General features: G+C 42.5%; 1 protein-coding gene across 5 annotated transcripts in view; it reads left to right on the plus strand.

The window, feature by feature from the left end:
- Window positions 1–22,297, plus strand: part of ANKRD17 (ankyrin repeat domain 17) — a 111,532-nt gene that overhangs the window by 33,569 nt on the left and 55,666 nt on the right. For all 5 annotated transcript variants that reach the window (XM_018565996.1, XM_018566000.1, XM_018565998.1 and 2 more), the window contains exons 2-3: window positions 14,525–14,678; window positions 17,848–18,004. In XM_018565996.1, the coding sequence (XP_018421498.1) occupies window positions 14,525–14,678; window positions 17,848–18,004 (311 nt within the window). The remainder of the gene's footprint in view (window positions 1–14,524; window positions 14,679–17,847; window positions 18,005–22,297) is intronic.

Consider the following 22,297-nt stretch of genomic DNA (forward strand, 5'->3'; position numbering starts at 1 on the left):
GTATGTGAGCCGACGGGAAGCGAGACGATTAGCTAGACCTTGTACGTCTCTCCCTTCTACAGATCGTGAGCCGTGTTAGCGGCCGGCTCCGGCCCTATTTCCAAACTGTCTATGTGCTCAGCGTTCTGACTTCGTTCTCGGTCGGTGGCATTGTACAAATCAGAAAAGGGGGCCTTAGATGACATAAAATGCCTGCGTGCCTGTGACCTTTAGATTAACTCATTAGAAGGTGGGGTCTGCAAAGCAGCTTTCTCTGGGTTTAGTATCATATGTCTTGCACAATTCGTCCCACACCACAGTACAGGCTCAGAATTGATGGCATCTTATTTTCCTTGGGCTTTACTGAACTGCAATTTAGGATGTTCTGCCTTTGACTTCTTTTCAGATACTTTAGGGCACTTACCCTCAATTTGAGTCTGCATTTTTTTCTATTTTTAGGGAGCTTAGTTACATTTTGGCTGTGCCATTGCAGCTAACCACCTGACATCAGTCAAGGGTTCACTACAAAGTAGCTGAGTGCATTTTTTTGGGGCTACGTATTGCCTTAATTTTTCAAGTGTAGTTTATCTAGACAGGGAGCACTTTTGAATGTTTCCCGATAGGTGTGTGTATATGTATGTATATGTTTTATATATATATATATATATATTTTGCACATTTGCGATTTGTATCTGTTTGTTGTAAATCATTGTATGCATATTTTGTTTAAAGGTCATGTTTAGTTTTTATACCTTTTTTGCAACTTAAATTTGGTGTGTTTTTTCTCAGTATACAAATGTAACTGCTTATCATTCGCTCTCCTTTTTACAATTCTTACCAGTTTCCATGATTGGGGGATGGTGGTTGGGGCAATTAGCGATCAACAAACTTTAGCATGTGCTTTATTTCACCCCACTTGCAAATCCACTACCCTGGACAGTAAACGGGAGCACCTGGTTATCATTTCAGGAAGAACTTTCAAACTCATGACCAGTAAAGGCCTGCCAATGCTTCACATTCTGCATGCAGAGATTATCACAGGGTTCAACCAAAAGTTCTGATATGCAGTAATCTCTGCCTTTTTATCGGTGCTTTCATTTGCTGTGTTTTTCTGACCCAACCCAATTTCTGGTTGCCACAAGTGATCTGTATTCGCATGGAACCTGTGTATGTACAGTTAAATCATTGATGATTTTATTACAACCGGAGTGTAACTTCCTGCCATGCTCCATGCATTACAGCAACCTCAGGATATGTAGGGCATGCAGGGAATACATAGCTTGGTATTAAGCCCACCAATACAATAAATGAGTCAAGTAAAGATATAATTACCTAATGAGCCATTTAAAATGTAAATTTTTTTTTTAAAAAAACTTAGAAACTTTAAGTAGGCCTAGCCTTAGATCAGTTTTTCAGGTTGCAGTGACCCTGTCGGGAAGAAAAAAAAAATCTTGGCAAATACCCTGCAAAAGAAGGGTTATTTCCTTCTGCCAGCACTGTCAGATGCCTCCTTGTTGCTAAATTCTGCTGAGTCTGAAATTTACAGGAATGTCAATCTTTTATGCGCCCAGCGGTGCTCAGTTGTTCCTTTCCGTCACTGCTATACTTTAGTTGGTCCAGTAACTTTTTAGGTCCTTCCTCTTCTTACCCAGTGTAGGAAGTAGGTGGACCTTACTGCAGCATTGAAGGACACTGATGTGGTTCCTCCCTTTAGCCCCTGCTCACTACCACTTCCAATTGTGATATGTAGTCAGTAGGAGGAGCCACTGAGTGCAACAGGGGCCTAGGAGATCAATAATGCAAGAAGCATTGTTTTTTGACTATACTTCCACTGGGAATCTGAAGCGGTGTTTGGAGGTGGGGGTAGCAGAAGTATTTGGACTTCCAATCAAAAGTTTTTCCATGAGAAGTAGTCATTTGATGACATTCGCTTTAATTACATGTATTTTTATATCTGGCCATGCACAATTAATTTATTTTAGAGTTTGATTTGTCAGAGCAAAAAAAAAACAATTATTTACAACAACAAAAAACATTCAAATGATGTCACATCAGGCAATCTATGTAGTTTTGTAAATTTATGTTGATCTAGAAAAAAAAATCTGTGTGTGGGGTACGTGTTAAAGCCTGTGCTTTGGCCATGCAAAGCAAATTAGCAGATTTGCTTTAAAGTCTATATCAAGCCAAACATTATTTTTTTTTTCTAGTTTAGGATAGCATGTGGAGATATTAAAAACCCTGCCACTTTTTTATAGTAATAACTTGGGCTCAGTTAGTGAGATTTCTCCTTTTTGTTTCTTGTCCTGGCAACAACGGATTTACCAGACAGGAAGTGAAGGGAAAATTTGAAGCCGGGGAAAAAAAAGTCAGAGAGGGGTTGTAGCTTCCCCCTACCTTACTAAAGAAAATCATTTATTTCTGTGTGCATTACAGTTCCCTCAATTCCTGTCTGGTAAAACATTTTAAACAGCAGGGTAGAACTAGAAAGTGAGGACAAGTCTCTCTGAGCCCTGGGTAGCAGTAAAAGTCTGACATGATGTAACCGTTCCTCATTAATCCAAAAATGTAAGTACATTTTTGCTGGACATGCACTTTTATTCCACCCTCCCCGGCAGCACATACTCCTTTTCTTTACCACTCCGTAGCCAAGAGCAAAGACAATTCTGGGTATAGAGGAACATGTAACTTTGGGTAACTGATCAGGGCCTGTCACCAAGTGTCACTGTTGTCGTAGGAGGTTCTATAGCCCTGATGAATCTATAACTTGATGAAGCTTTGAGCATTCTTGGAACACACAAGTATATGCTGCTGGCAAGGGACTAACACAAACCCATTGTTTCGTCCTGCATTGGAAAAGCACATGTTCACTTTAAATGTGATGTGATCTTTAATTGTACTTAAATAGTGACTAGTGATAATGGTCATATTTGAAAATGTATTTTCCATACAAACATTTGCATGCTTACATTTATTTACCACATAGTTTTAACCAGGGTCAGATAGGTCTTTCCAAGTTTGTGTCCTAAATGGGAGCACTTACCTGTATGATCGGCCTCAGTGTTGTGATGAGGTGCCTAGTTTGTGTTTGGAAGCTATTTGTTTTATTCTGCTTTTAGCATTGTCTCAGCCTTCTGCTTGTGCACATGCCTGTCGTCATATCCTTTGCACTCCTCCCCTGCACTGTCTGCAGTGATACCATCAGCACTTCTTTCCTGCGCATACTGCTCTGTCTCATACCCTCTGCTTTCCTACCGTACATACTGCCCTACTACAGACTGCTAGCTGTCCTTCCCTCCACACTTCTGTCCTGCACATACTGCCCACTGTCATACTCTTTGCACTACTTCCTTGCAAATACTACCTGCTGTTATACCCTCTTCATTCCTCCCATGCACTGAATGCCCACTGTCATACCCTCCACACTTTCCCCTGCACATACTGCCCTACTCTGCACTCTTTCCCTGCCCATATTTCTCACTCTTATACGCTCCACACTCCTCCACTGCACCAAATACTGTCTTACCCTCCATTCCATTCCTCCCCTGCACATACTGCCCACTTTTCATACCGCTGTGCTATTTCCTGCACTTACTGCTTACGAAGACCCTTCTATAGCATTGTTTGTAATATTCCCAACATTGCCTGTTTTGGAACAAGAACACTTGTGCCAGTTCATATGGTTTAAACCAGGACTGGTTTAAACCCAGTAGCCAGGTAGCCAATGCTGCTTAACCCTTTTGCTGCCAGCGACGTATGCTGTTTGTCACTGGCAGGGTGCCCCTATAAGCAGACTCCTGGTGACCATAGCTGCTGGTACTCTGTTCAGCTGTGTAAAGCTTTACACTGGAAGCTTTTCTGGTGGCTGGGCTGTCACCAGATCACTTCCAGTGAAGTGTGCCCCCCTGCCTCGCTTTCTGTGATTTGCTGCCCCTCCTGCGGGCGCTGGACCAGCATCACAGGTGTCAGCGGATAGACAGGGGAGAGGCGATCTCCCTGCTGAATGGAGCTGGAAGTGACGCTGATTGCATCACTTCCCGTTCCTCAGCTGTCATTCCCCAGCTAGAGAAGCTGGGAAAGAAGCTATTCAAGTGTGCTTTGCGCTTGAATAGCTTCTGTTTGTGGAAAGCGGTGACACTAGGGGTCTAATAGAGTACCTGTCACCACCTAATATGCCGGCACATAGGGGGCTTGTGAAGTGTAAAATATAAATTTTAAAATGTTAAAGTTCTGCAAACAGGTGATTAATAATATAAAAAAACTCTGGGGAAAGGACTTCTGATTGAATTGTGGTACTGTATGCAGGAGTGACAGAGAGGGTTGGTAAACTTTACAGGATGTGGGAGTGCACAAGAAGGTAGATCTGTAGGCAGATAATCATATATTTATTAAAACCATGTATTTTTTTTTTAATGCAAGTAGTGTAATTGCCTGGATTTTCCTTGATATCTGCTTTGTGTATTCCCCTCCACAGCTCCGACTGGGAGAGGTCAGGGAAGCACTAGAAACCCCTTAGGTGTGCTGAATGCACATATGCTGACAAGAAACATGCTTGACATTAGAGGAAAGCAGAGTAAGCAAAGTAATGAGCTCATGAGTTTGCTGCTCCTTTTATTGTCCTTTCACTGTCTGAGGGCAATGAGGTGGCCTATTTGTACTATTTGATGCCCAGCTTCAACCAACTTCCTGCAATCCCATGGCATCAGAGCTCTGCCTCTTCTCTTGGGCTCACAGGAGGATGCTTCAGATAGTGGCGCCACATCCTTAAATTGTGCAGCATTTAGGATCCACTCACCTCCAGAGAAACGAGGGCTGAGAGGTCCTGTGAATCTCATTGGATGGGAGACACCTGGAAAGAAAAAGGGTAAATATGTTGCTTTTGAAGGAGAGGGGATGGGGTGCCTGTTGAGCCTGACGTTTGGTCTTCAAAACATTTAGGATTTTGTGTGTACCTCAAAAGCCAGATCCTTGCCCAGCATATAATATGGAATAAGATTGTACCTTTTTTATAGGCCTCCATACAGTGCTTGGCACACAATGAGGGGAATTTATCAAAACTGGAGGATACAAAATCTGAAGCAGTTGCTCATGACTGCTAAAAGCAACACATCATCTGCTTGAATGCTATGATCAATATTATTTTCCTTTTACATAAATATTAGGGGCTATTCACACTGAGCTGCAATGCACTTGTTGATGCTCATTGCAGTGTGTTGTGTTAGGCAGCCCATTCAAAATCTTCGGGCTGCAATGCACCTTAACGCATAATAAAATGGTGCAGACTGCATTTTTTCTTTTTCACAGCGGACCACAATGGGTGCTGTGTATTGCAGCACGTGTGCATTGGAGTGCAATTCAAAATGAATGGCACTGTAGTGTACCAGAGCACGTAAGATGTGTTACCCCATCATGGATAACGGACCCTAATATAGATTTGGGGGTTCCATTTCCAGGCCTTGCTAAGTATGTTCTTCTGAATGTAGCAGCACTGTTGGGACCATGTCAGACTAGCTATTCTGGGTGGCAAGTTCATCTGCCATCATCCCTATGGATGTTGCATTCTTGCTAGCTGGAATGCTGCTGAATTTCAAACATTAGCGGGAAACATTAACAAGGTTGTCACCTTGGTGTGTGTGTGGAGCCAGGGATTGATGTCTTAGGAGAAGATAACTTGAACAGTAGTGGTTCTGTAGCTGGAGATTTGCCACTACACTTCATGGGCCCTAGAAACTTTGCTGTATTTCTGGAAGGATGGGTTGTTTGTCCAGATTTCTAGAGTGGGAAAATTTGGCCCACACAGGATTACCTATAGGTAGCACAGCAGAACTAACAGTAAATTAACATCGGCAGATCTGTTTGTGCCTCCTGGTTATTTAACTGTGTTTTATGAGCCTTTTAGTTTTGGATGCTGTAAGCGTTGCCCAACGCAATCCTAATGCAAAGACTAGGCATAACGCATTGCTTTGTATAGGGCCTGTTCACACCAATGCTCTACATTGATGTGGGTTGCGATAAAATGATGCATGCAACCTTTTTTTCGCAGTGCATTGCACCATGCTTCAATGCTTTTGGACGTGCTGCAGCAACTTTTTTTACAGCTGTCTATACTCCCAGTGAGGAGATTTTTCCTCACATGTTGTCTGTGGCACCTGTAACATTTGTGTGCTAATGTTTTTTTTCTTTTCCTCCCTTTTTAATAAATTATTCTGCCTCCCACAGCTAGCAATCATAATCCAGTGGTACATTTTACAGTATTAGATCAAATGGGAATGTAAAAGTTTATAATTGGATGCAGATTTCATTATTGTTCTCGTGTCAATGTTTTTGATTGCTGAGCCAAATTACAACAATGTTTTTTTTCTTTAAGCACATATTTTAGGTTATAACAATATTTACCCTTGAAGTATATTTCCACTTTTGCAGTCAGAGAAAACCCCACTATATGTTTGTGTTCCCATTCACACAGCATATCTCTCTGAGCTTCCTCTTCTTATTAACATACAATGCTGCTATATCTTTAATGATTTGTTAGGACAGTGTTCAATTCTAATTTACAACTGATAATGAGATCTGCCAGCACAGAACAGAAAATGTGAATTGTGTTTACGTTAACCTGTCCAGCCCCCCTTGCATTCCAGAGCACAATTCAGTACAGAGAACATGTTTTCTTTCAAAATAGAGCATGTAATATGCAAGCAGCAGTTTTTGTTGTTTTAGTTATGCGATATGAACAAGCAACAAATGTATCCTCAGGCTTTTCCTTTTCACAGTGGCCCTCACCGGCGAGGAGCGCTGCAGCAGGTGGCGTTCTGCTCCTCCTGGCTGACTCGTGATTCTAGCCTGGGCAGTAATATGGTAAGTGGAGGGGGGGGGTCTCACTCCATTTTCTACCCTCTTCCCCTACTTTCTGGTGTGTGGTGCTACTCCTACAATCCATGTCCCTGTGGGAACTTTTTACTGTGTTTTGGCCATGGAGACTGAATGACCAGCACAACCAATTGGGGATGCAGGAAGCACTGCTTTAGTGCATTATCAGTTTTGATGCCCAGGGAGCCCATTCTTGACTTGTCTAATTTTGGGTTCCTTTGATGACTCTCTGGACGGTCCTGGGGAAAGGCGCAGGTCGACTGTAGATTTAGCCCTAGCATCAGATGTGGCTTAGGCTGGAAGCTGTTGCCAACACCTTTACAGAGGGTACATTGCTCTATTGCTGCAAGAAGGACCACTGGGAGGTAGGGAAGATCGTTCCTATGTACGTGCACTTGCTTGGAACGGCGTCAATGTGGTAGTGTAGACAGCCTGCAAGATACTGGAGCCAGCTACTGTGACTGGGTGGAAGGGGAAGGTATGTGCACCTTTTTCTGTTGGTAAGTTGCCTCTGTCTGTTGAAGGTCAGCAGGTGGTTGCTGGGGACAGCATGCCAGAGAAGTTGGGGGCTTCCTCGGTCCCACAAAAAGCAAGACGACATTAGTGTTCCTGCTTAATTTTTTTGAGATTTGAGCTCCTCTGCTTTCACTGGGATGTTGTCAGGATGGTGACAATCCCCTGCATTACAGCCCTGTTCAGTATACTTGGAACTTGCTGTGGTTGTTTCCACTTGTGCCCTGTTATCAGTCAGCATTGTTTCCAGTTTACTTCTGCAAACTTTAAAACACATGTTCCCTTTGTTATGTAGATGAGAAGATTGCATTTTCTGTAGTCCTAACTTCTGTTCTAGAGGTAACAACACTGCTCCTCCAGATACAATATAGATGCCACTCAGGGAGTAAACATTGTCACCCCAGGGCGGAAAGTGTGTTACTAGCCGGATCATCAATTGAAAGTAAAGAGAGACTGAAAAACAAATGCTGCCATCACATTTAAGGCCTCTATTGATAGGCTTTTTGTTTGCATCATATGGGTTTTACATTCCCATACAAGTCTATAAGAATCCAAAACCTGATCGAAGCAAGTCAACTGAGTTTCAGTTTCTCAGGCGGCGCTGATCAGAAGCTCAGTGTTAGTGCGAACCAGCCCTATCTGTATTTAGACTACGCTGGCCGTTTATTTCAGTGCAGCCCGAACGCAATGCAAGACGAGGCAAATTGCTTTGTCGTGGATGGGCTTGGTTCACACCACCTGGTGTGCGCTTAAAAAAAAAAAATGCGGCATGCACCAGGGTGAGCCCATAGAACTGAATACAATTTCACTTGTGACATTTTGGTAAAGTTCTACATCCGATTACCTGTGACTGACCGGAAAACCAAATGGAACAGAGTTCCTTTTTGGTGGACCTGATTGGGGGTAATCTAATGTAAACGGACATGTCTGTTTACATCCGACTCCCCATAGACCAATATGGGTGTGGTAATTTCAGGAGGAAAAGACTGGACAGATATGGATGTCACAAGGTGGCATCCATTCTGAACTGCTCTGATCAGTAGTGGATCCATGCACGGTTCCCCTGCAGATTGTAACTGAAGGCATCCACGTGAGAGGGGCCTTAAACTCTTGTTAAACTGATGCCATCGACAAACGCCCAACACAAGAAATCCCACGATTTTCAATGGTCCCTGGTCATACCTGAGCAGCAAAAATGCCAAACGCAGAAAAAAAAGTACATGAGCTTCTTTTTTCCCCCCATAGACTTCAATGAAATGACAGTAAACGTGCGGCAGAAGCATGTTGCCCATTTTCACGTGTTCGTCCATTGACCGCAAAGTTAAGCTGCCAGTCAAAAATGTGCATCTTCATGACTGGGTCAGAGCTAACCCAGAACAAATATGCAGATCAGGAGAGTTCACTTGCCACTTGCTTGTTAGAGGTCAGTGTCTCGAGGGATCAAAGCTGAAAACCTTTTCAATATCCGCCTAGATATTCTCCCACTACAGGTTTCCTGCAAGGTTTAACTCTATGGACATGTATTTTGTGAACACTTGAAAGCAAAGCAAGCCTGTCGCTTTATATCGGGCACTACCGCTCTGCTTCACTTTTTTGCTGCTACAGTCTTCGGCTAGAACCCATGCAAATGTGGCTCTATTCCTCTGGATGTTCTGCCTCTCGCATTTGCACTTTTTGGCCATGTAGCCAGTTCCTTGACTCAAGCCCTGTTATAACAGGGCAGCTTGTTCAGACCTATGCAAATATAAATCTGCATAAATTAAAACATTTTAACGTGACTATGTACATAAACACTGGGGAATATTAATAAGGAAGTAAATGTGACCTTCACCAAACATTCACAGGTGGCTAACCATTCATAAAACGCACAGCAGGAACACTTGCCTACAGTGAATATTTTGTGACTGTCCCATTTAATGTGTGGGTTTCTTTTAAATTGAGTGGGCTTTCAAACCCATAGCAGTGCAGTGTTTTTTTGTTCTCATTCATGCAGAAGCCTTGAACTTTATGCTTAATTTTGTTTGAGGAAGAAATGTAAGCAATGTGCTTAATTGCAACACATGTATGTCTTGGATTCTTGCATCATGTGACGGGCTGTTTTCTGGAGCTTATTATTGCTCGTTTGAAGCAGCAATGATCCTTTTTAGTTTTATAAACCAGATTTTCTCTGCCTACTTTTGTACACCTAGGTGGTTTGGTGATGTACAGATACAGGTTTGTATCCAGTGCTCCTGTATATGTAACTTGAAAACCAGAAAAAAGCTTTACACTGAAAGCAATACAAAAGGTTTTAACACATTTGGCAATCTTGGTTGTGGTGATTGGCTCCTAGTATTTGTCCAATAGCTAGAGACAGTTGTCAAGTCTCTTAAAAACGGTATCTGTAAAAAGGTGCATTTGTGTTGTGATCGAAGAGGTTTGAGGTAGGGTTACAATAGAGTTGTGGTGGGTGTACAAGGCTTTTGGCATACACACTTCCACTTTCCTGGGGTATCATGTCTTTACTGGAGACCTAAGCTTTTGGGCCATGGATGGTCGGCATTTGTAAGCCCAAACCCTGCCACAGCATAAATGCTGATTGGGTTAGCAGGAAGTAATGCCATCGTGATCAAAACAGAAGTGCTTACTGATCCATTCAGAGCACACTGAGATGCGTTTCTTGGCAGGGATTTGACAAGCTCCTCATTGTGAATGCCCTACATACTCCAGCTCTACCTTATTTCATATTTGTACAGGCTCCTCTCCTCTATGGAAATTGCTCACACTCTGTACAGTGCAGGATGTGGTGATGTTTTCAGGCTTGTTCACAACAAATGCAGACCAGATCTGTATGAGTTTCTGCACATGCAGTGCAGTGTGTTTTCATGCGTTCTGGGCCGTTTTTGTAAAGATTTAAAAAAAATTATTATTATTTGCCTAAAATGGGCTTTCAGTGTGTTCCAGGGCATTTGCACATGCTTTTTTATGCGTTTTGGTGCGTTCCAGAACAGAAAAAGTAGGGCATGCTGCAGTTTTTCCACATGCTCTGCAACTGAATGCTCCAGTGTGAACTAGAGCCCAAAATACCATTGGAATACATTGGACGCAGTTTTGATCCGTTCTGTAACTGCTCTGCACCTGATCTGCGCTTGGCGTGAACTAGCCATTCAGGAAGTTTTTTTTATGGCCCCTGCCACCAGCTGTGAGGTTCCTAGTTCATAGAGAAGTACTGAGATCTTGTGATAACGTGAAGTATGTAATTAATATGGAAAGGTTTGATTTAAAAATGTCATGTCGATGATGGGAGAAATGAGGAACCAAAGAAAGCATCGTAGTACATTTAACTCCAACTTTTCACTGAGGATGCTGTGCAACTAAACCGGTCATGTTCAATTTCCCCTCCTTACAGTTGAACTAGAAGTGCCTCCTCTGTAACCTAAAGTATGGAATAGGAGTTGCTTAGGTCAGCTAGGATGATAGAGAGCCTGGGATGAAGGTGTTAACTAGTAAAACAAAGAGCATGCACAGCCCTGCCCCTATCCTCTGTCTAAAGTCTACTGTGATATGTGCTACAGGCAATGTTCTGTTTTACTATGACACTAGCAAACATAGGGCTATTCTAGTTGTGCATTAGGTTTCATTGTTGAAACCATCCCACTCTGTAGACTGTGCTCTGAATTACATACTCTTGTCTGCACAAGTCAGAATGCTGTGCTATATGTTAAATATATCACACAGCTCTACTGAGGTGAAAAATGCAATCATCTGCAGACCAGTTATGTACATTGAAGGTTTTTATCTAACTTAATCCTTGATACTAACCTGCTTTGTGTTCTGTAGATACAGAGACAGGCCATTGTATTAACCGTGGGTGTGAGTGGTGTGCCTGCTAAAATGCTATATAGCAAACGGCAAGTTTCCCCTTTTAATACTGGGGCTCCAGAAAAGCATTTCTTTACCTGCCAAAGGATTTGTAATGTTGGCCAGCAATTCATTTGTATCAATTTAGTCCAGCCCACATCTCTGCTAGTCATTTAGAACACTATGTAACTTCCTGGCTCAGCATTTCTAGTTCCTGGGTCAGATTTACAGCTTCCTAGGTCAGTTCCCTTTCCATTGAATTGAGTTAATGATGCAGATACTCGGCAGCCGAGAAGAGGGGAGTATTGCAGTAAAGGCTTCTTTTTGTTTCCCACATCTCGTGTGTCTGTATATAAAAAATATGACTGAGCAGTCACATCAAATATTTCAAGGTTTAACAGCTCAATAATTGAAATGTTTAAATTGGAAATGCATTATTCTTTAGTTTTTTAAAGTTAAGCTCTTAGGCCTTGTTCACACCAAATGCAGAGCAGATCCGGTCAGGTTTCTGCACGCAGTGCAGTGGGTTGTGCCGCGTTTTTGATGCGCTCCGGGCCGCTTTTGCTAAAAAGTTTAACATGGGCTTTCAGGCACTTGCATGCATTTTTGATGCGTTCCAGAGCAGGTAAAATAGGGCTTGCCGCAGTTTTTTCACCTGCTCTGGATCTGCACGCTGCGATGTGAACTGGAGCTCAAAATACCATAAGATTACATTGGACGCAGTTTTGATCTGGTCTGCACCTGCTCCGCGCTTGGTGTGAACAAGCCCTTAGGCCCCGTTCACATTGAGCGATTTGCATTTTGCGATATCGCGCAAATGCTTGCATCAAAAACCATTGAACCGCGGCAAAATCCGCTCCAAAAAGGGTCCTGCTGTAGCGACACACGAGCCGCAACAGCAGGACCCTTTGCCCCATTGCAAAGCATTGAAGAGCGATATCGCGCGGTAAATAGACGCGATATCGCGGGAATTACCGCACGATAAATCGCTCAATGTGAACGGGGCCTTATAGTAACTAAAGTAGCTGGAGCTCGGAGTTATGCAAATGTTTATTTCAGGAGCCAGCAGGATTTTATTTAGGAGCCAGCTTCTTTGACAACCACTAGAGAAAAGTTAGGTGCCAGATGTCATTTTTAAGGAGCATTGGCTACTTGACTCTTGGGATTTGTCCAGTCCTGGCTTATCTGACCAGACCTTTTGAAAGACAGATTTCCCAGAGTTGGACATTCTGATATTATGTATATTCAGCTTAAAGGATAAGTTCACCCACTTCCGTTGTGGAATTTTTGATTGCATTTGCTTGCAACCCTGCTTTTCTCAGATGTTCACTGTGGCCTATCTAGCACCACAAAAACACTTTTGACATCCGAATGGCTACTGGAGATGCTAAAAATCTTAGTTGTATTCATGTCAGATACTACTGTCAGCTTGGTCTTCAGGACTGCTGTTTGTTCCGGTGATCGTACTGTGAAGAAGTAAGTCATTCTCCTCATTTTTAATGAAACATCTTATATTCTTTTTGCAGAATACAAGGCTTTTTGTGATTGAACAAAGGGTGGTCCTGTTGTTCATTTGTCCTTCCTCTCCTCTTGTCCAATCACAGATCACCTTTTATTCTACATTTCTGTACGTTCACCTTGTATTTACATTCTGTAAAAATGTATAATAATGCGGCAAAGATAAGGGCTTTTAAGGTATCAAAAACACCTCTGATCTAGCACAAAAGTAGGTTAAAGTGACATTAAACCCTCAGATTTTTTAACATAAAACAATAGTGTAATGTGCGCCTTACTGTAATCCATGGTAGTTTCCCTTCTCTTTGCTGCTCTTCCTTTTTAAATCTGTATCTGTTCTCATGCTTGGGGAGAACTTCCTTTGCAGCTGACTGCCTTGCCTCAGGAATGGATACATGGTGTCTGTGTGTAGGTTTGCAACCTGAGCCAGCACTACAGGAAGAGGCACTCAGCTGCAAAGGGAAGTTCTCCCCAAGCATGAGAAGACATGAGGATATAAAAGGAAGAGCACCAAAGAGAAGGGAAACAACCATGGATTATAGTAAGGCACACATTACAGTATTGGTTTATGTTAAAAAATCTGAGGGTTTAATGTCACTTTAAGATTACAACTTTATTTTATACAAAAATATAAAAGAAAATTTGTGCATAATAAAACACCTAAAACAGTGATCCTTCATATTGTGGCATATAACCAATACCTTCCTTTTAAAGATACCAGCAATATTGATTACTTATCCAAAGAGCATATGGAGTCCAAAAAATGCAATATTATCATGGTATCAAGGGGTGCCAATATTCCTCAATGCGTTTCACACCCAATACAGGGGCTTCTTCAGGAGGAAGGAAGAGGATACTCTGTTAGGTTGGTGTGACCGTTTGAAGAAAGAAGCGCATCACCAGTTAAGGCAATTGTCTGGAGAATAGAGCTAAGGTACACTGAGGTCCTTGCTTTTGATTATTGCTGTGATCTCCACAGAAGCCAGTTGGTAGCAAGTACCAGATCTGGAATGCATTGCGTTTTGCCCCTTTCAGGTGCGTTCCAGTGCGTTTGTATACATTTTTGATGCGCTCCAGACCAGACAAAATGAGACATGCAGTATTTGGTCTGGTCTGGAACGGACTGCGCTGGGATTAGGATGCATTTTGGGTCCGGAAATGGTCTGGTCTGGAGATGATGTGGTGTGAATGAGCCCTAAAGGTAACTTAGCTGTACCAATCAAGAGTGAAAAAAAAAAAGTTTGTTTTCACTTTAAACCATGATCTGATCACTCCACACATTGCATTGTGGCATAGCATACAATATGATGTGGCATCCATTTACCTTAGAAAATGTTAGTTTTATCAGCCTCTTGGGCTTGTAGATAGACTTTCCATTGAAGTGGGCAGGTATTTGTGCGCAGTTCAGAGTACATCAGGACACACAGCCTTACACAGACTGCATCCAAAGAACTCCCTGGAGCTGCATGGTAGGTAAGTATGATCTTTTATGAAAGTACTGGGGAGGACATAGTGGGCAGCAAAGGATAAGTGCACTTTACATGAGAAAAGTATATATCCTTTTAATTTACGTTTGTGGGTCTGCTTAGATCCATTTAGTGAACACGGTCTTTCATTAAACAGGTTCCCTACTATTTTTAACTCCGCTGTAGTTCAGGTAGCTTAAATCAGGCATTTGTCACACCCTTGGCTTTTATTGAGGGGAAATTAGTATAGGATATAAAAGTCACAATGAAATTAATAAAAATAATATTTTACAAGAACTCTAATGATGATGAGGCTCATTTCATCACCAACTTTTATTTCATTTCAGGTGGAATCCTTCATTCTGGACCAAGATGATTTGGAAAACCCAATGCTAGAAACGGCATCTAAATTACTGTTGTCAGGCACAGCCGATGGAACAGATTTAAGAACAGTTGATCCTGAAACACAGGCTAGACTGGAGGCTCTACTTGAAGCTGCAGGTATGGGTTTAGTATGTAGTTCTATATGGTGGTATGTGTGTATGTGTACAGGTGAAACTCGAATAATTAGAATATCGTGCAAAAGTTCATTTATTTCACTAATGCAACTTAAAAGGTGAAACTAACATATGAGATAGACTCATTACATGCAAAGCAAGATAGTTCAAGCCGTGATTTGTCATCATTGTGATGATTATGGCTTACAGCTCATGAAAACCCCAAATCCACAATCTCAGAAAGTTAGAATATTACATGCAATCAATAAAACAAGGATTGTACATAGAACAATGTCAGACCTCTGAAAAGTATAAGCATGCATATGTACTCAGTACTTGGTTTGGGCCCCTTTTGCAGCAATTACTGCCTCAATGCCGCGTGGCATGGAAGCTATCAGCCAGTGGCACTGCTGAGGTGTTATGGAAGACCAGGATGCTTCAATCGCGGCCTTCAGCTCTTCTGCATTGTTCGGTCTCATGTGTCTCATCTTTCTCTTGGCAATGCCCCATAGATTCTCTATGGGGTTCAGGTCAGGTGAGTTTGCTGGCCAATCAAGCACAGTAATCCCACGGTCATTGAACCAGGTTTTGGTGCTTTTGGCAGTGTGGGCAGGTGCCAAGTCCTGCTGGAAAAAGAAGTCAGTATCCCCATAGAGCTCGTCTGGAAGGAAGCATGAAGTGCTCCAAAATCTCCTGCTAGACGGCTGCATTGACCCTGGACTTAATGAAGCACAGTGGACCAACACCAGCAGATGACATGGCTCCCCAAATCAACACAGACTGTGGAAACTTCACACTGGACTTCAAGCATCTTGCAGTGTGTGCCTCTCCATTCTTCCTCCATACTCTGGGTCCTTGGTTTCCAAATGAGATGCAAAATTTGCTCTCATCAGAAAAGAGGACTTTGGACCACTGAGCAACAGACCAGGTCTGTTTTTCTTTAGCCCAGGTAAGACGCTTCTGACGTTGTTTGTTGTTCAGGAGTGGCTTGACAAGAGGAATACGACATTTGAAGCCCATGTCCAGGATCTGTCTGTGTGTGGTGGCTCTTGATGCACTGACTCCAGCCTCAGTCCACTCCTTGTGAAAGTCCCCAACACTTTTGAATGGCCTTTTCCTGACAATCCTCTCCAGGCTGCGGTCATCCCTGCTGCTTGTGCACCTTTTTCTTCCACACTTTTCCCTTCCACATAACTTTCTATTAATGTGCTTTGATACAGCACTTTGGGAACATCCAACTTCTTTTGCAATTACCTTTTGAGGCTTTCCCTCCTTATGGAGGGTGTCAATGATGGTTTTCTGCACAACTGTCAGGTCAGCAGTCTTTCCCATGATTGTGATTCCTACTGAACCAGACTGAGAGACCATTTAAAGGCTCAGGAACCCTTTGCAGGTGTTATGGCTTAATTAGCTGATTAGAGTGGGACACTTTGAGCCTAGAATATTGCTCCTTTTCCCAATATTCTAATTTTCTGAGATTGTGGATTTGGAGTTTTCATGAGCTGTAAGCCATAATCATCACAATTATGACAAATCGCGGCTTGAACTATCTTGCTTTGCATGTAATGAGTTTATCTCATATATTAGTTTCACCTTTTAAGTTGCATTAGTGAAATAAATGAACTTTTGCACGATATTCTAATTCGAGTTTCACCTGTATATACAGTGTGGAAGATAATGATTTGATCCCCTGCAGATTTTGTAAGTTTGCCCACATACAAAGAAATGAAAGGTCTATAATAGGTGTATTTTAAATGATAGAGACAGAATATCAACCAAAAATTCTGAAAACACACATGATACAAATGTTATAAATTGAGTTGCAGTTCAGTGAGTAAAATAAATATTTCCATATCAATTTGTCCAGTCCTGATAGATGTATATAGATATATATTTTATGATATAGATATATATTTTATGATACTGTAAGTACAGAAAATATCTGTTGATTCTAGCAGAAATTTAGTGAGCTGCTTGTATCAAAGTAAGCAGCTCTTTAAAAAAACAATTCCTAAGTTGTTGTTGCCCCTGCCTTGGTACTCCCTGATGGACTACAATGCACGCTCCTCTTATGGAGGGGAGGCAAAGTGGAGATGTTTTCTAGTCTTAAAAGAACAAGGCAGAACTAAAAACACCCTTGGGATCAGAGTTCAGCAAAGGCTGAGTTGTCGGCTCGCACAGGAACTTAGACGCTCTCTGGACTTTGGGAGTGTAACGGATATTTTCTGTACATGCAGAAATTTTAAAATGGATGAAATAAGGTCAGGTCAGGTTTGTACTGCTGTCTATGTCCCTGTTAGGGAGGTTTACCTCTCTATTTGTCCTGGTGACTGTTATTGCTGAAAGTAATAACTTTCAGCAATATTACTTCCCCCCCCCACCTCGCTTTTACACTTTTGCAGATTTTAGTTTTTAACCGTAAATACCTTTTTTTTGCCTAAGCGAGGATGATATAGTCTGGCCACCCTCTGCTTCCTGGGATGTCTACATCGCATCCCAGGAAGCAGTTTGCGAGATCATGCTCATGAATGCCGGAAGTCTCTAAAGGGGATTTTGGAATGGTAAAATCAAGCCTGGTCTATATATTGGAGGCCTAGTGAAATATCTCCGGCTTTGAAGCTTCATATTGCTTTATAATTCTAATATGCTGTTTAGGCTAGTCATACAAATTGTACAGATGTTTACATTTCATCCACAGCTTTCAGTCTGATAACTTTATTTATTTATTTTACTCTTTAACCAATGCTTCCCTATAACTAAAGCTTGAGTTATGTGAGACAAAGTACCATCTATTGTATGGGTATGATTTTCAGAAGGTAGCCTAGGTCAGGTCCATACACTTAGTAAATGGTGGGGTTTGTTTTTTTTTTAGGGTGGTTTGTTGTTGGACAGGTTATTCTAGAGCATGTTTTAAGCAGTATTATAATTTTTTTAAAGACCTTTAACAGAAAGTATGAGCACCCCCAATCACTGCATTTTGTGTGTCTGCTGTGCATATTTCTATCCAGCATGTAAAATGTTCTTTATTTCGTTAGCCGCCAGCAATCTTTAAGCTTAATCGTTATCTGCTAGTTTTGCATGAACTGAACTAACATTAGGCTTTTTCCCCTGTTTTTATTTGTTTGGTTTCTTACATTCACCTACTAACTGGCTTGGCGACTTGTGCTAACAAGGAATTGGTAAATTATCCACTGCTGATGGTAAAGCGTTCGCAGATCCTGAAGTGCTTCGCAGATTGACGTCTTCGGTCAGCTGTGCGTTGGATGAAGCTGCTGCTGCACTGACAAGAATGAGAGCTGAGAGCACCTCAAATGCAGGGCAGACGGACAAGTAAGTAGATAGACCTAAGTTTTTATTCTATAGAAATCATATATGCCTTTTTAATGTCTTAATTGCTTTGGGTATTCTTATTGCAGCAACGGGGGTTTTTTTGTTTGTTTTTTTTTCTTAAATTGCTACCAAGTGTTTCTATGCAGTGTAGCAGTCCATCTCTTTCTGCTCCTGACAGTAAAGGGCTGAAAGAGACGGACATTATTGACAAATGTTTTTTTTAATTTATATTGGCATTTTAGAGTTTGGGATTGCTTGGCTCATATAGTACCTATACGCTGATCAAGACTATTGGTAACAGCCCTCTCATAGCAAATTTACAGTGCTCAAGAGCATACTTCAGGAAATGTTGCTGTAGTTAGAAGGGTGCTCGTGTGGCAAATTGTGCATGCTCATGGACTCATGCATATGAGTGTAGAAACTTCTTAAAACGGGAAGTGTCAGTTTACCCGAAGTAAGGAACAATGCGCCAGATCTTGATAGAGTTAAATAAAGTAGAGTTAAATAAAGTACAGTGAAAGAACTAGAGTATGGTATTGACTTTGTCATCTGAACCCATGTGGCATTGCATATGTTTAATTTGAAAAGATGTATATTGAGGGTTAAATTGTGTTGGAAGCCATCAGTATATTTATCTGTATTCTGTGACAAACGGGTTACAGAGAGGTACATAAATCACAGCTTCATGATAGTCCTATTCAGCAAAGCTTTGTATTCAAGTGTGGCAGTAAGATTTCCAAATGTCTAAATTACATTTATTGTGCGTTTTCTGGAATGTTTGTATCAAGGCACGGTGGCAGTAAAGATCAGATATATTTATTTATTTTTTTATGCTTTTTTCAACCATTGAGGGACACACAGTTTTAAACATTCTTCAGGTTATACTGCTGCTTACAGGATGACTACTACGAGCATTCCCCAGTTAATTGCTGGTATCCTAGAAGGATGGATGTCTCTTCAGCTCTGCTGTGTAAAAGACCAACCTACTTTTGCTAAAAAATTAAATAAAACATTTTTTTACTTTTTTTTTCTTGAATGTACTCTGAGCTACTGTTGTAGCTTGTATCTCTACTTGCAGCTTTCCAGCGGGGCTGTCCTCCAGCCTGACTTTCGGATTGTCTCGTCTCGACCCCGGACTGGACACTGCTGGGCCTTCGGGCACTTAGTTCCATGTAAGGCTCTTTCCAGATTCTATTCTGGTAAAAGCTAACCTCAGCTCTCCAGGTCCAAAGGCTGTGTCATTGCCACAGCGCTGCCCTGTCTCTGAAGACTCATTTTGTAAGTGGCCCAGTCAGGCCAAGGATCAAGTGCTACCTCAGATACGTAGGTCGATGGGCACCTTTAAATTTCCACGTGTCCCATGAGTGTCCAACACAGGAGGGGTTTAACACTGTCAGACTGTCATCCTCTTGGAGGAGTTTCCCGTTTTGTGCTCTTTTCTGCCATACAGCTTTGAGGAATCATGTCCCCACTGCTGCATCTGCTTTTTAAGGAGCCCCAAGAAACTTTGATCTGTTCCTGCTGCTTACCTAGTCTTTTGCTTCCCCTGACTGCAGAGTCCACAAGTGCTTCCTTGTGCCTTCTGATTCCCCTACAGGAGGCTCAACTACTTTCTGTATTTGATCTGCCCCCAATGAGGGTATGCCCACTAGAAGGGCGAAGTTCACAGGCTTGCCATCTTGTGTCTTTCTGGTGCACTCTCTGGTTGGACACATGCTTCCTGCTGCTGCCGTGAATCTGCAACAGACAGTGAAGGGAGAGTACTACACTGCTCAAGCCTGGGTCACTTCTGCCTACCAGCGTTTGCGCACTCACCTCCTACCATGATTTTTACTGGGGGTGCATATGGCAGACCATAGACATGTGGATACCAGGGCGTTTGGGGCCACGCAACCAGATAATGGGGCCTTATCTCTATGGTCCAAAGCTATGTATAGGAACCTGTAGACAGACCCTAAAGTTCTTTAACCTCTTGCCGTCCGCTGCGAGACGGACGGCAGACTCACATCCACGGGTTGCCTTCGTCAGACGGCATTTTTTTTCTGCTCGCGCGCCCCCTAGCACGCACGGGCAGGAAAGACCCGCTCTTTACTACAGCCGTTAACGGCTGTTTCACATACAACCGATCAGCGGCTCTATAGCCGCCGATCGGTTGTATGGCGTGCATTTCGGAGTGCCCCCCCCAATCTCGAGTGCCGCCATCTCCCCCTCCTGACCCCTCACCTTTAATCCCGGGATCCGCTAGCCCATCTGCGGGCCGGGGACCGGCTCGGGAGGGCGTCAGGAGGAGGAGGGAGGGAGTCAGACAAACTTTTTTGTGTGGCCTTACATTTTTACGCTAATGGATTGGCTGATTCCTTCTGCCACATTTCTAGGATGAGCTTCCTGTCTGTTGTTTTGGCTGATTCTTTGGCATTAATGGTCTGCAGAGCTCCCCTGCATGAAGTGCTTAGAGCTCTTGCCCTTTGATGTAGGTGTTCAAAGATGCACCAAAAAGGCATTCCCCAGTAAATTACAGGGAGCAAGAATGCCTTTTTCCTTCAGAAGAAGTCCAATGAAGGACAGAGGCCTATTTGACGCTGTCATCCCTATGCTCCTTAAGACTCATAATGAGTCTTTCTCAAAGTCTACCATCTCACCTGGTAAGCTTACTTGCCCTGCTGCAAAGCTAGGAAGTACTGGTGTGGGATGCATTTTTTTCATCTGGACCAGTGTTTAGCCTTTAGTACCATCAAGGGTCCACATATCTCACAAGGACATTCTCTATCCAGAGGCCGCTAACTTCCCACTCCTTAATGAAGGCCCTTGTACAGTAGGGCATCCATGTTCCCGCTCTTGATACTTCATGCAACAAACTGAGGCATGCTAGTAGTAGGAACGGTTATCCTGGGCTAGCCTACATTCCCCCAGGGTCCAATCCTCCTGTGGGTGGCAGTAAAACTGGAAGTTTTAAAACTTCCTGTGTTCCTTAATGAACTCCCAAGAAAAGGATTTTACCATGACTACAAAAATCCTATTTTCTTACTTTTTAGGGCTTGTTAACACCAAGCTTGGACCAGATCTGGATCTGTTTCTGCATGTGCAGTGTGTTTTGATGTTCTGGTGTGTCTTTAGCTTAAAATGGGCTTTCAGGTGCGGTCCAGTGTGTTCCAGTGTTTACATGCGTTTTGGTGCGTTCCATACCAGAAAAATAATAATGCATACAGCATTTTTCCCCCCTGCAATGGAACTGACTGCACTAGTGTGAACAGAGTCCAGAGTTACTATAGGAATACATTGGGATGCTTTTCAGGTGCAGAAAAAAAGCGTTCTGGTCCGGAGATGGTGTGAACAAGCCCTTAGTCAGGTAGACAAGGTAATTTTATGCAGTCTTGTGTCCAGCCAGCAAGTGGAGCTCTGGGATTGCCCTATTTAACAGAACTTGGTGAGCCATTTCAGCAGTGACTCTTAGGCCCCGTTCCCACTGCGCGATATGCAAATCGCGCGTTTGTCACGCGATTTGCATATTGCGCGACATCGTGAGATTTGCGGCGCGATGTCGCGTTCAAGCTTGCATTGAGCAAGCTTGAATCGCGGCTAAATCCGCTCCAAAAAGGGTCCTGCTGTAGCGACACACGACCCGCGACAGCAGGACCCTTTGCCCCATTGGAGTGCATTGGAGCGCGATATCGCGCAGTAATTTGCCGCGATATCGCGGGAATTACCGTGCGATAAATTGCTCAATGTGAACGGGGTCTTAGTCTGATGTTTCAGTCAAAAAGAGCTTTTAAAGGAAGCTTTGTCTGTGCTCTCTATAGCTAACATACAGTGCACTAAAGAAAAAAACCCCTCAAATTCAATAAAATTGCAAACCATTTTTGAGTTCCCTTTTTAATAAAGCTGATGGTTTGGTTGTGCAAATTCCTACCCCAAGGTGTAAATCAAGTTTTTATAGAGTTTCAAAATTAGGGATTAAACAGGTACGAAGTTCTGTACAAGTACAGATACTTTTCCAAGTCTAGACTAGAGAAAAATTCAAACGTTAGGAGGCAGCTGTTATTTTTAAGGAGCACACAGAGCTCCTGGGATTTGTGCATCCCTGTTTTCATGTATGATTGTTTATTTTTTAATATATAAGGGGATGCACCAATACCATTTTTTTTTTTCCAAGTACTGATACTTGTCCAAGTACTCGTAGAGACAAGTACTGATACATTTTTGTTCATTGTCATGTGACAGTTTTTCTAAAACGATACAGACTAATCATTTCAGGACCCAGCTGTAACTCTGGTAGTTCTCATGAAAATGCCAAAT

This window comes from Nanorana parkeri, unplaced genomic scaffold, assembly GCF_000935625.1.
Source record: "Nanorana parkeri isolate BGI_ZX_2015 unplaced genomic scaffold, ASM93562v1 scaffold906, whole genome shotgun sequence".
Lineage (NCBI taxonomy): Eukaryota > Metazoa > Chordata > Amphibia > Anura > Dicroglossidae > Nanorana > Nanorana parkeri.